Genomic DNA, 13,356 nt, shown 5'->3' with positions numbered 1-13,356 from the left:
AAAGGAGTTTTGCTATTTGGGCAGCAAAATAACTGATGATGGTCGAAGTAGAGAGGATATAAAATGTAGACTGGCAATGGCAAGGAAAGCGTTTCTGAAGAGGAGAAATTTGGTAACATCGAGTATAGATTTAAGTGTCAGGAAGTCGTTTCTGAAAGTATTTGTATGGAGTGTAGCCATGTATGGAAGTGAAACATGGACGCTAAATAGTTTGGACAAGAAGAGAAAAGAAGCTTTCGAAATGTGGTGCTACAGAAGAATGCTGAAGATTAGATGGGTGGATCACGTAACTAATGAGGAGGTATTGAATAGAATTGGGGAGAAGAGCAGTTTGTGGCACAACTTGACTAGAAGAAGGGACCGGTTGGTAGGACATTTTCTGGGGGATCAAGGGATCACCAATTTAGTATTGGAGGGCAGCGTGGAGGGTAAAAATCGTAGAGGGAGACCAAGAGATGAATACACTAATCTGATTCAGAAGGATGTAGGCTGCAGTAGGTACTGGGAGATGAAGAAGCTTGCTAGCATGGAGAGCTGCATCAAACCAGTCTCAGGACTGAAGACCACAACAACAACATCTACATCTACATCTACATTTATACTCCGCAAGCCACCCAACGGTGTGTGGCGGAGGGCACTTTACGTGCCACTGTCATTACCTCCCTTTCCTGTTCCAGTCGCGTATGGTTCGCGGGAAGAACGACTGTCTGAAAGCCTCCGTGCGCGCTCTAATCTCTCTAATTTTACATTCGTGATCTCCTCGGGAGGTATAAGTAGGGGGAAGCAATATATTCGATACCTCATCCAGAAACGCACCCTCTCGAAACCTGGCGAGCAAGCTACACCGCGATGCAGAGCGCCTCTCTTGCAGAGTCTGCCACTTGAGTTTATTAAACATCTCCGTAACGCTATCACGGTTACCAAATAACCCTGTGACGAAACGCGCCGCTCTTCTTTGGATCTTCTCTATCTCCTCCGTCAGACCGATCTGGTACGGATCCCACACTGATGAGCAATACTCAAGTATAGGTCGAACGAGTGTTTTGTAATCCACCTCCTTTGTTGATGGACTACATTTTCTAAGCACTCTCCCAATGAATCTCAACCTGGTACTCGCCTTACCAATTTTATATGATCATTCCACTTCAAATCGTTCCGCACGCATACTCCCAGATATTTTGCAGAAGTAACTGCTACCAGTGTTTGTTCCGCTATCATGTAGTCATACAATAAAGGATCCTTCTTTCTATGTATTCGCAATACATTACATTTGTCTATGTTAAGCGTCAGTTGCCACTCCCTGCACCAAGTGCCTATCTGCTGCAGATCTTCCTGCATTTCGCTACAATTTTCTAATGCTGCAACTTCTCTGTATACTACAGCATCATCCGCGAAAAGCCGCATGGAACTTCCGACACTATCTACTAGGTCATTTATATATATTGTGAAAAGCAATGGTCCCATAACACTCCCCTGTGGCACGCCAGAGGTTACTTTAACGTCTGTAGAAGTCTCTCCATTGATAACAACATGCTGTGTTCTGTTTGCTAAAAACTCTTCAATCCAGCCACACAGCTGGTCTGATATTCCGTAGGCTCTTACTTTGTTTATCAGGCGACAGTGGGAACTGTATCGAACGCCTTCCGGAAGTCAAGAAAAATAGCATTTACCTGGGAGCCTGTATCTAATATTTTCTGGGTCTCATGAACAAATAAAGCGAGTTGGGTCTCACACGATCGCTATTTCCGGAATCCATGTTGATTCCTACATAGTAGATTCTGGGTTTCCAAAAACGACATGATACTCGAGCAAAAAACATGTTCTAAAATTCTACAACAGGTCGACGTCAGAGATATAGGTCTATAGTTTTGCGCATCTGCTCGACGACCCTTCTTGAAGACTGGGACTATCTGTGCTCTTTTCCAATCATTTGGAACCCTCCGTTCCTCTAGAGACTTGCGGTACACGGCTGTTAGAAGGGGGGCAAGTTCTTTCGCGTACTCTGTGTAGAATCGAATTGGTATCCCGTCAGGTCCAGTGGACTTTCCTCTATTGAGTGATTCCAGTTGCTTTTCTATTCCTTGGACACTTATTTCGACGTCAGCCATTTTTTCGTTTGTGCGAGGATTTAGAGAAGGAACTGCAGTGCGGTCTTCCTCTGTGAAACAGCTTTGGAAAAAGGTGTTTAGTATTTCATCAGCTTTACGCGTGTCATCCTCTGTTTCAATGCCATCATCATCCCGTAGTGTCTGGATATGCTGTTTCGAGCCACTTACTGATTTAACGTAAGACCAGACCTTCCTAGGATTTTCTGTCAAGTCGGTATATAGAATTTTACTTTCGAATTCACTGAACGCTTCACGCATAGCCCTCCTTACGCTAACTTTGACATCGTTTAGCTTCTGTTTGTCTGAGAGGTTTTGGCTGCGTTTAAACTTTGAGTGGAGCTCTCTTTGCTTTCGCAGTAGTTTCCTAACTTTGTTGTTGTACCACGGTGGGTTTTTCCCGTCCCTCACAGTTTTACTCGGCACGTACCTGTCTAAAACGCTTTTTACGATTGCCTTGAACTTTTTCCATAAACACTCAACATTGTCAGTGTCGGAACAGAAATTTTCGTTTTGATCTCTTAGGTAGTCTGAAATCTGCCTTCTATTACTCTTGCTAAACAGATAAACCTTCCTCCCTTTTTTTATATTTCTATTAACTTCCATATTCAGGGATGCTGCAACGGCCTTATGATCACTGATTCCCTGTTCTGTACATACAGAGTCGAAAAGTTCGGGTCTGTTTGTTATCAGTAGGTCCAAGATGTTATCTCCACGAGTCGGTTCTCTGTTTAATTGCTCGAGGTAATTTTCGGATAGTGCATTCAGTATAATGTCACTCGATGCTCTGTCCCTACCACCCGTCCTAAACATCTGAGTGTCCCAGTTGTAACAAGTAAAACGCCAATTGTAACAACTGTGACGACTTCTGACATCAAATGTATCAGTTGTGTTACTAAATGTGACACTTCTGTCACTCAATGTAACTGGGTTTCTCTTTGGATGCTGTCAATTGTCAGGATGAGCATTCTAAAGCATTCTGTCAGGGTGAGAATATTAAATAAATTAACTTTTCTCTCTTACAACATGTGGGCAGGGTGGGTTCTTCCTTGGCTCGGGTATGAGGTCGAATGAAACATCATTTTTACATAAGATAACTTTTATTGAAAGTTTCGTACAACTGTATCTTACTGGGACGTTCTGGTTCGGAGAGCGGCAGCCGTGTCGTTTGCGTAGCCTTCTGCTGCGACAGCGGCGGCGGCGGCGGCGGCGGCGGCGTCTGATTACGCGTAGCGGTGTGTATCTCGCGTCGCCGTCTCGCCCAGCTGACCGGAGACGCGCAGCGCGAGGTGGCCCGTTTAATTATTGCGAGCGACGTCGTGCATCGGATGGTGATACCTTGAATGTGGCGTCCCAGTGTTTCTCTTCTCTAAGCGGCCGCGTGTGTTGTGCGTCGACCAGCGGAGCGGCGCGGCGGGGGAAGGCCAGTGTCCCGAACTCGAACCACGGACTCCCGCTTGCCAGTCTTCGGCTGTCAGGTCTTCATCCCAGCTCACAGGTAACTACTGATGTGAGGCCGTCTCCTTCCCGTCCTCACGAGTCACCCGGGTATGTAAAAACCAGACTTCCAATACCTTTTAACTTCTGTCTTCTGGCGCCGCGGCTGCTGCTTGCTATTCCATTACAGCGGCGGACTTGGTGCGTCTGTGCATGATGCAGTCTCTTCTTGCATGACGGTCTTCAGCACCGAAACTGACTGAAAACTACGGCTACTCTTCTTTTCTTCCTTCGTCTCTCGTCTTCGTCTCCGTCCCCGTCTTCGTCTTCGTCCCCGTCTTCATCTGTCTTCATCCGTCTTCATCTGTCTACCTCTGTCGGGCCCACCGCGTCTCGCGTATTTATTCACTTCAGTTCACTGGAGGTGAACGACTTCACGGCCATTGCCTCTTCTGTCACGTTGAAAAGCTTCTCGAAGAATCTTCTTGACCTCGGTCATTGGCTCTTGGAATGTAGGCGGGGGCCTCTGATCGCATGTGACGACTGAGAAACACGTGAGCAGGTCATTGCCTCTTCCGTCACGTTGAAAAGCTTCTCGAAGAATCTTCTTGACGTCGGTCATTGGCTCTTGGAATGTAGGCGAGGGCCTTTGCTCACATGCGACAACTGAGAAACACGTGAGCCTGTCGGGCGATGCCCTGACGGCTGAATCGACAGCGCCCGCTTATGTGGAACTCGCTGACTCCACGGTCATTGTTTCTTCTGTTCTGCCCGCTGAATGCCAGTATGTAACTCTCTAAACTAAACCAAGTTTTCCATTTATATTCTAATTTGTAGTTCACTTTGATTTCACTAATTTATTTACTTAAGTAACACTCAACACAGTCTATATCTGGTAAATTGAAATCTCCACCTAAGACTATAACATGCTGAGAAAATTTATGTAAAATGTATTCCAAATTTTCTCTCAGTTGTTCTGCCACTAATGCTGCTGAGTCGGGAGGTAGGTAAAAGGAGCCAATTATTAACCTAGTTCGGTTGTTGAGTGTAACCTCCACCCATAATAATTCACAGGAACTATCCACTTCTACTTCACTACAGGATAAACTACTACTAACAGCGACGAACACTCCACCACCCGTTGCATGCAATCTATCCTTTCTAAACACCGTCTGTACCTTTGTAAAAATTTCGGCAGAATTTATCTCTGGCTTAAGCCAGCTTTCTGTACCTATAACGATTTCAGCTTCGGTGCTTTCTATCAGCGCTTGAAGTTCTGGTACTTTACCAACGCAGCTTCGACAGTTTACAATTACAATACCGATTGCTGCTTGGTCCCCGCATGTCCTGACTTTGCCCCGCACCCGTTGAGGCTGTTGCCCATTCTGTACTTGCCCAAGGCCATCTAACCTAAAAAACCGCCCAGCCCACGCCACACAACCCCTGCTACCCGTGTAGCCGCTTGTTGCGTGTAGTGGACTCCTGACCTATCCAGCGGAACCCGAAACCCCACCACCCTATGGCGCAAGTCGAGGAATCTGCAGCCCACACGGTCGCAGAACCGTCTCAGCCTCTGATTCAGACCCTCCACTCGGCTCTGTACCAACAACAACGCTATTCTTTGCGTTGTGTAAAATTGGAAATAAATAGGCACTCAGATATCGATAGTAACAACCTGCCGGGGGGAAACATGGCAGCTCGATTCTAAGCATTGTTGTGAGACTAGCTCCGTGTGCGAGAGTCGTGGTAGTAGTGGTAGTAGTGTCGGTGGAGAGTTCGGAGGCAGAAGACGTGTCACGCTGCCCTCACGTGGGTGATGGCGGATCTCACCACACTCGAGGAGCGAGTTCATTAATATGGCCAGGAGAGACTGAGACGCTTTAACTACGCTCGAGATGGAATTCGAGGTAAAATTCCCAAGCATAGCGCAAAAGCGATTGCAAGGTTAGGCTCGTGATTGTTTGTCCGAGTTTGCAATAATCCCGTGTTTTGCTTGCTGAGATCGCCACGGAAAAAGAAGCTCATTCCTTGTGGTATGGAATCTTGCAGTGCCTCGCATCCTGGGACTCTATGCGCTTCGCCGGCCCAAGTGGCCGTGCGGTTCTAGGCGCTGCAGTCTGGAGCCGCGAGACCGCTACGATCGCAGGTTCGAATCCTGCCTCGGGCATGGATGTGTGTGATGTCCTTAGGTTAGGTTTCAGTAGTTCTAAGTTCTAGGGGACTGATGACCTAAGATGTTAAGTCCCATAGTGCTCAGAGCCATTTGAACCATCTTATTTGTTCATCGTGTGAAGGACATTCACAAGTCCAGTGGCTGTTTCCACAAAAAGAGGCAGTCTACAGCTCGATCGTCACATCCATTTAAAAATGAATGGGAATGACAAAAGAGAGGGATGAGAATTCTCAGTATTTATTATGCAGTCGCTTAATCGACGGATACTGTAAATTTGCTATGAAGCGACATTACAATACCGTGCAGAAAGAATTTTAAAGATCTAGTTGACACTGAAAGAGCAAAACATTACAAAGTACGACAGACGGGATTCATTGTTTTGTACATCAAGAAGCACTTTGTGCTACATTTGCAGGCAAGGAGCACGTGAAGATATTTTTAGTACGAATAGTAAAGGTTTTGAAGTCGCACCCATTATTCCACTGTCAGTTGAACTGAGGGAAGAGCATGGAGACTGCTTTAAATCTCACTACTTTTGAATTTATGAAGGGAAAGACAGTGCAGGAACGAAAATTAGAACATCTGAAATAGATTGCACACCTCACATTTTAAGTGGACTTGATTGCACACGGCCCACAGTGAGAAATTGCAAGACCAGAAAAACTTGTTTCTAATTTTATGGTTCAAAATGGCTCTGAGCACTATGGGACTTAACAGTGGAGGTCATCAGTCCCCTAGAACTTAGAACTACTTAAACCTAACTAACCTAAGGACATCACACACATCCATGCCCGAGGCAGGATTCGAACCTGCGACTGTAGCGGTCGCGCGGTTCCAGACTGTAGCGCCTAGAACCGCTGGCCACTGCGACCGGCTAATTTTATGAAGATTCATTTAAAAACAATATCGCGTTGTAGAAGGGACACATTCTGATAAATCCAGTTGTTTCAGCTGAATTAAAGAAAACATGAGGTTTCAAGGACTCATCGTAGCCTTGGTAGAATTACGAGTATAGTTTTCTAAATGTTTTGAGGACGTTGCCAATCTTACTACTGTTTTAGACCTGTTTAAGAGACCGTTTGCCGCTTCAGTTGAAAGCGCCCCTGTGTATGTACCAATATAACTAATTTCACCTGCAAGGTAATTCCCGTTGAAGAGAAAAGCTTTTAAGTTAAAACTATCCAGGACGTCTATGTTGCTTTCTGCAGCTAGAGTTTCCACGTCTCCATGAAGATGTTGCAAAGGTGCTTCAATATTATTATCAACATATGTGTGTGAAACATGTTTCTTTCAATTACGAAACTAAATAATTCGTGGTTATGTGGCAACCTGAGTGCGAAAATCTGTGAAGTTGACTGCGGCAGTCCGTATATGCCGAGAGTCTCTAACAGATAAAAATTCCATAATGTCTCTGCGCAGCAAAAATAATTAAATAATACTCAACATTTGTTTCGTTTATGATCTTTGTTGTTACATTTACATGCGGCTCGTTCGTAATTTCCCTCACTGAGTCGATGGACAGCGCTGACACATTCCATCAAATGGTGAAGAAACATTCAAACAAGAAGGCTAGTACAAGATGGCCGCTGCCTAGTTTTTGTACTTCTGTGCCCATAACAGCGGTAAATAATTATACATTACTTCTACTCAACTTTCAGCATTAGAGTAAGGAAAAACCTAGTAAGTTACGACTTCCTCTTCAAAAATTTGGACTACAGCTATCGAAACCACACACTGATGCAAGGGCGAGGCGTGGTTTACACAATGGAGGGTATTCTCGAACGAACTATCATGCAGAACGTTGGAGCAAAGGAAGCTCATGGATGCAAAGGTAAATGTCATTTGTGCAGTAGCGAAAGTTCGTCAGAGGCAGAAAAGTGCAACAAAATGAATGAAAATACACTAACCTGCGTGGAATGAGATTTTCACTCTGCAGCGGAGTGTGCGCTGATATGAAACTTCCTGGCAGATTAAAACTGTGTGCCCGACCGAGACTCGAGCTCGGGACCTTTGCGTTTCGCGGGCAAGTGCTCTACCAACTGAGCTACCGAAGCACGACTCACGCCCGGTACTCACAGCTTTACTTCTGCCAGTACCTCGTCTCCCACCTTCCAAACTTTACAGAAGCTCTCCTGCGAACCTTGCAGAACTAGTACTCCTGAAAGAAAGGATATGCGGAGACATGGCTTAGCCACAGCCTGGGGGATGTGAAAATCTCATTCTGGAAACATCCCCCAGGCTGTGGCTAAGCCATGTCTCCGCATATCCTTTCTTTCAGGAGTGCTAGTTCTGCAAGGTTCGCAGGAGAGCTTCTGTAAAGTTTGGAAGGTGGGAGACGAGGTACTGGCAGAAGTAAAGCTGTGAGTACGGGGCGTGAGTCGTGCTTCGGTAGCTCAGTTGGTAGAACACTTGCCCGCGAAACGCAAAGGTCCCGAGTTCGAGTCTCGGTCGGGCACACAGTTTTGATCTGCCAGGAAGTTTCAAAACCCAATATGTTGTGTCCGACACAAGATTATCATAAGGAGGGCCCTAGAAAAGTGTGATAGGACCGCTGTTGTTCTGTGTGTACATAAATGATTAGGGGGACATGGCGGGCAGTAATCTGCGGTTATTTTCGGATGATGCCGTGGTGTACGGTAAGGTGTCGAAATTGAGTAACTGTAGGAAGATAGAAGACGACGTAGACAAATTTCCAGTTTGTGCGATGAATGGCAGCTAGCCCTAAATGTGGGAAAATGTAAGTGAGTGTGAATAAGTAGGAACAACAAACCTGTAATATTCAGATACAGTGTTGCTAGTGCCCTGCCCGACACAGTCAAGTTGTTTTTTTAATATCTGGGCGTAGCGTTGGGAAGCGGTGTGAGGTGGAGCGGGCACGTGACAACTGTGGCAGGATGGTCTGCTTCAGTTTATTGGGAGAATGATAGGAAAAAGTGGTTCACCTGTGAAGGAGATCGCATGTAGGATTCTGGGGCGAACTATTCGCGTGTACTGCTGCAGTGTGCGGGATCCGTACCAGGTCGGGTTGAGGGAGGATATCGAAGCAATTCATTGGCGGGCTGCGAGACTCGTTACCGGTAGGTTCGGACAACGTGTAAGTGCTGAGGAGGTGCTTCGGGAACTCAGATGGGAATCCCTGGAGGGAAGGCGAGAAACACAATTGAGAACATTTAGAGATTCGGCATTTGAAGCCGGCTGCCGAACGATTCTGCCGCACCGACATACACTGCGCGTAAGGACCACGAAGACAAGATTCGAATAATTAGGGCTCATACGGCGGCGTACAGACGCTCGGTTTTCCCTCGCTCTATTTGCCAGTGGAACGCGAGAGGAAATGACTAGTAGTTGTACACGGTAATCTCTGCCACGCGCCGTATAGTGGCTTGCGGAGTATCTACGTAGATGTAGATGTACCCTCCGCCACCCACCACAAGGTGGCTTGCGGAGTATGTTTTTAGATGTACACGTAAATGACTGCTACTGTTGTCTCTCATTGCCACTGATATTGTCACAGCTGGAGACTACCGGATTTATGGTGACAGCCTGTATTTCCATTTGAAGTGAAAACTGTTTACTGTGTGACCAACAGGCACTGGCATTGGAAGCTGCCACCCACAGAGCCATGTGCTGGTACACAGAAACACACCACGAAACTAAAGACGAATCATCTGCAAGCTCCGTCTGATGACGAGTCTGACAAAGTGTGAAAAGTGTTTGTGGTAGTAGGCAAACAAAGTGACTGGTCGCAGATTTCCGCACTTATTTTCTACTCATAGTCAACAATTCTTTACAGACGAATGGAAAAAGTAGTCGAAGCCGATCTCGGGGAAGATCAGTTTGGATTCCGTAGAAATATCGGAACACGTGAGGCAATACTGACCCTACGACTTACCTTAGAAGCTAGATTAAGGAAAGGCAAACCTACGTCTCTAGCATTTGTAAACTTAGAGAAAGCTTTTGGCAATGTTGACTGGAATACTCTCTTTCAAATTCTGAAGGTGGCAGGGGTAAAATACAGGGAGCGAAAGGCTGTTTAGCCGGCCGGTATCGCCGTGCGGTTCTAGGCTCTTCAGTCTGGAACCGCGTGACCGCTACGGTCGCAGGTTCGAATCCTGCCTCGGGCATGGATGTGTGTGATGTCCTTAGGTTGCTTAGGTTTAAGTAGTTCTAAGTTCTAGGGGACTGATGACCACAGATGTTAAGTCCCATAGTGCTCCGAGCCATTTGAAAGGCTGTTTACAATTTGTACAGAAACCAGATGGCAGTTATAAGAGTCGAGGGGCACGAAAGGGAAGCAGTGGTTGGGAAGGGAGTGAGACAGGGTTGTAGCCTCTCCCCGATATTATTCAATCTGTATATTGAGCAACCAGTAAAGGAAACAAAAGAAAAGTTCCGAGTAGGCATTAAAATTCATGGAGAAGAAATAAAAACTTTGAGGGTCGCCGATGACACTGTAATTCTCTCAGAGACAGCAAAAGACTTGGAAGAGCAGTTGAACGGAATGGATAGTGTCTTGAAGGTAGGATATAAGATGAACATCAACAAAAGCAAAACGAGGATAATGGAATGTAGTCGAATTAAGTCGGGTGATGCTGAGGGAATTAGATTAGGAAATGAGACACTTAAAGTAGTAAAGGAGTTTTGCTATTTGGGGAGCAACATAACTGATGATGGTCGAAGTAGAGAGGATATAAAATTAGACTGGCAATGGCAAGGAAATCGTTTCTGAAGAAGAGAAATTTGTTAACATCGAGTATAGATTTAAGTGTCAGGAAGTCGTTTCTGAAAGTATTTGTATGGATTGTACCCATGTATGGAAGTGAAACATGGACGATAACTAGTTTGGACAAGAAGAGAATAGAAGCTTTCGTTATGTGGTGCTACAGAAGAATGCTGAAGATTAGATGGGTAGATCACATAACTAATGAGGAGGTATTGAATAGTATTAGTGAGAAGAGGAGTTTGTGGCAGAACTTGAAGAAGAGGCCGGTTGGTAGGACATGCTCTGAGGCATCAAGGGATCACAAATTTAGTACTGGAGGGCAGTGTGGAGGGTAAAAATCGTAGAGGGAGACCAAGAGATGAATACACTAAGCAGATTCAGAAGGATGTAGGTTGCAGTAGGTACTGGGACATGAAGAAGCTTGCACAGGATAGAGTAGCATGGAGAGCTGCATCAGGACTGAAGACCAGAACAACAAAAGTCAAGAATATCCGTAAGTTTAATTTTCTCGTATCTGGCTGCGATGATACGGGACCGTCTTGTAAGATGGTACTAGCACGGGGAAAGATTGTGACTAGTTAGAAGGGCTCGGTACCTTGCAAGAGCAGCGGCGGCAGCTGCTCGAGGCTGTTGGCGGACAGGTCGAGCTCCTCGAGGCGCGCCAGCCCCTGCAGCAGCCCCTCCGGCAGCGTGACGAGCCGGTTGCCGCTCAGGTGGAGGAGCGTCAGCTGGCTGCAGAAGCGCACCAGCTTCTCCGGCAGCGACCGCAGCTGGTTCCACGACAGGTCCCTGGAACGCCAGTCCCAGCTAGACCCACGTCCACCCAGGCGTGATGCGCCTGTCGGGCACACGGTGGTCACCTGTGTGCTGAGATCTAGTACCACTCTGAATATGTTAGCCAAAAGAAGTCTACCATTACCAAAGATACGAAATAATTTGAGGAAGAAATTACTGCTAACGTACGTTTGCAGCACTGGATTCTATGTAACTGAGTTAAGAACTGTGGGAAAATCGGAAAAGGGGAGAAGGGAAGCGTTGATACACTATGTGATCAAAAGCATCCGGACACCCGATTGAATATGACTTACAAGTTCGTGCCTCCCTCTATTAGTAATGCTGAAATTCAGTAAAGTGTTGACCAGCTTCCACTCTCGCAGGCATACGTTCAGTCAGGTGCTGGAAGGTGTCTTGGGGAATGGCAGCCCATTCTTTACCGAGTGCTGCACTGAGGAGAGGTATCGATATCGATCGGTGAGGCCTGGCACGAAGTCGGCGTTCCAAAACATCCCATAGGTGTTCTATAGGATTCAGGTCAAGACTCGGTGCAGGCCAGTCCCTTACAAGGATGTTATTGTCGTGTAACCACTCCACCACAGGCAATGCATTATGAACAATTGCCGATCGTGTTGAAAGATGCAATTGCCATACCCGAATTGCTTTTCAACAGGGGGGGGGGGGGGGGGGGGAGGGTAAAAGGTGCTTAAAATATCAATGTAGGCCTGCGCTTTGATAGTGCCACGTAACACAACAAGGGGTGCAAGCCCCCTCCATGAAAAACACGGCCACACCATAACACCACCACCTCCGAATTTTACTGTTGGCACTACACACGTTGGTAGATGACGTTTACCGGGCATTCGCCATACCCACACCCTGCCATCGGATCGCCACATTGTGTACCGTGATTCTTCACTCCACACAACGTTTTTCCACTATTTAGTCGTCTAATGTTTACGCTCCTTACACCAAGCGAGGCGTCGTAGGCATTCACTAGCGTGATGTGTGGCTTATGACCAGCCGCTCGACCATGAAATCCAAGTTTTCTCACCTCCCGCCTAACTGTCGTAGTACTTGCAGTACATCCTGATGCAGTTTGGAATTCCTGTGTTATGGTCTGGATAGATGTCTGCCTATTACACATTACGACTCTCTTCAACTATCGGCGATCTCTGTCAGTCAACAGACAACGTCGGCCTGTACCCTTTTGTTCTGTAAGTGTCCGTTCAAGTTTCCACTTCATTATCACATCGGAAACAGTGGACTTAGCGATCTTTAGAAGTGTGGAAATCTCGCGTACAGACGTACGACACAAGTGACACCCAATCACCTGACCACGTTCGAAGTCCGTGATTTCCGCGGAGCGCCCCATTCTGCTCTCTCACGAAGTCTAATGACTACTGAGGTCGCTGATATGGAGCACCTGGCAGCAGCTGGCAGCACAATGCACCTAATATGAAAAACGTATGTTTCTGGGGGTGTCCGGATACTTTTGATCACATAGTGTATGTGGTGCTTTAAAAGGATGTTGAAAATCATATAGTGTGATAACATAAGGAATTTGGGAGTTCTCTGTGCAGTCAGCGAGAAGAGGAAAATGTGGAAAACGCTGACAACAAGAAGGGACAGGATGATAGGACATTTGCTGAAAAAATGAAGGATTCACTTTCGTGGAACTAGAGGGAGCTGTAAAGGGTAAAAACTGTAGGAGAAGATAGGATTTGGAATAAAAGTACATAGTACAAATAATGTAAATGAAGAGGTTGGCACAGGAGAGACAGTTGTGTCGGGCTGCGTCGAAGACTGATGAGAAGAAAATGTATGTTGGGCAGGACGATATTGGTGTTGGTGTTCGCTGCAAGTGTCGTGCAGAGAGACAAAAGTCTCTTTGGAGTGCGCCGAGTTGGAACAAACGCACTAGAAGAGATTAGATTAGATTAATACTAGTTCCATGGATCATGAATACGATATTTCGTAATGATGTGGAATGAGTCAAATTTTCCAATACATGACATAATTAAGTTAATTTAACAACATAATTAAGGTAATATAACAACTTTTTTGTTTGTTTTTTTTTCTTTTTTCTTAATTTATATCTAAAAATTCCTCTATGGAGTAGAAGGAGTTGTCATTCAGAAATT

At 46.0% G+C, this 13,356-nt stretch overlaps 1 protein-coding gene across 1 annotated transcript in view; it reads right to left on the bottom strand.

Moving 5' to 3' along the window:
- LOC126418839 (carboxypeptidase N subunit 2) overlaps positions 1 to 13,356 on the bottom strand; it is a 160,699-nt gene that overhangs the window by 86,914 nt on the left and 60,429 nt on the right. Inside the window, exon 6 of the mRNA XM_050085817.1 lies at positions 11,034 to 11,227. Within this exon, the coding sequence (XP_049941774.1) occupies positions 11,034 to 11,227 (194 nt within the window). The remainder of the gene's footprint in view (positions 1 to 11,033; positions 11,228 to 13,356) is intronic.

Source organism: Schistocerca serialis, chromosome 9, assembly GCF_023864345.2.
Source record: "Schistocerca serialis cubense isolate TAMUIC-IGC-003099 chromosome 9, iqSchSeri2.2, whole genome shotgun sequence".
In the NCBI taxonomy this organism is placed as follows: Eukaryota; Metazoa; Arthropoda; class Insecta; order Orthoptera; family Acrididae; genus Schistocerca; species Schistocerca serialis.
The sequence above is the reverse complement of the archived record's forward strand: the minus strand, read 5'-3'. Positions and strand labels throughout refer to the sequence as shown.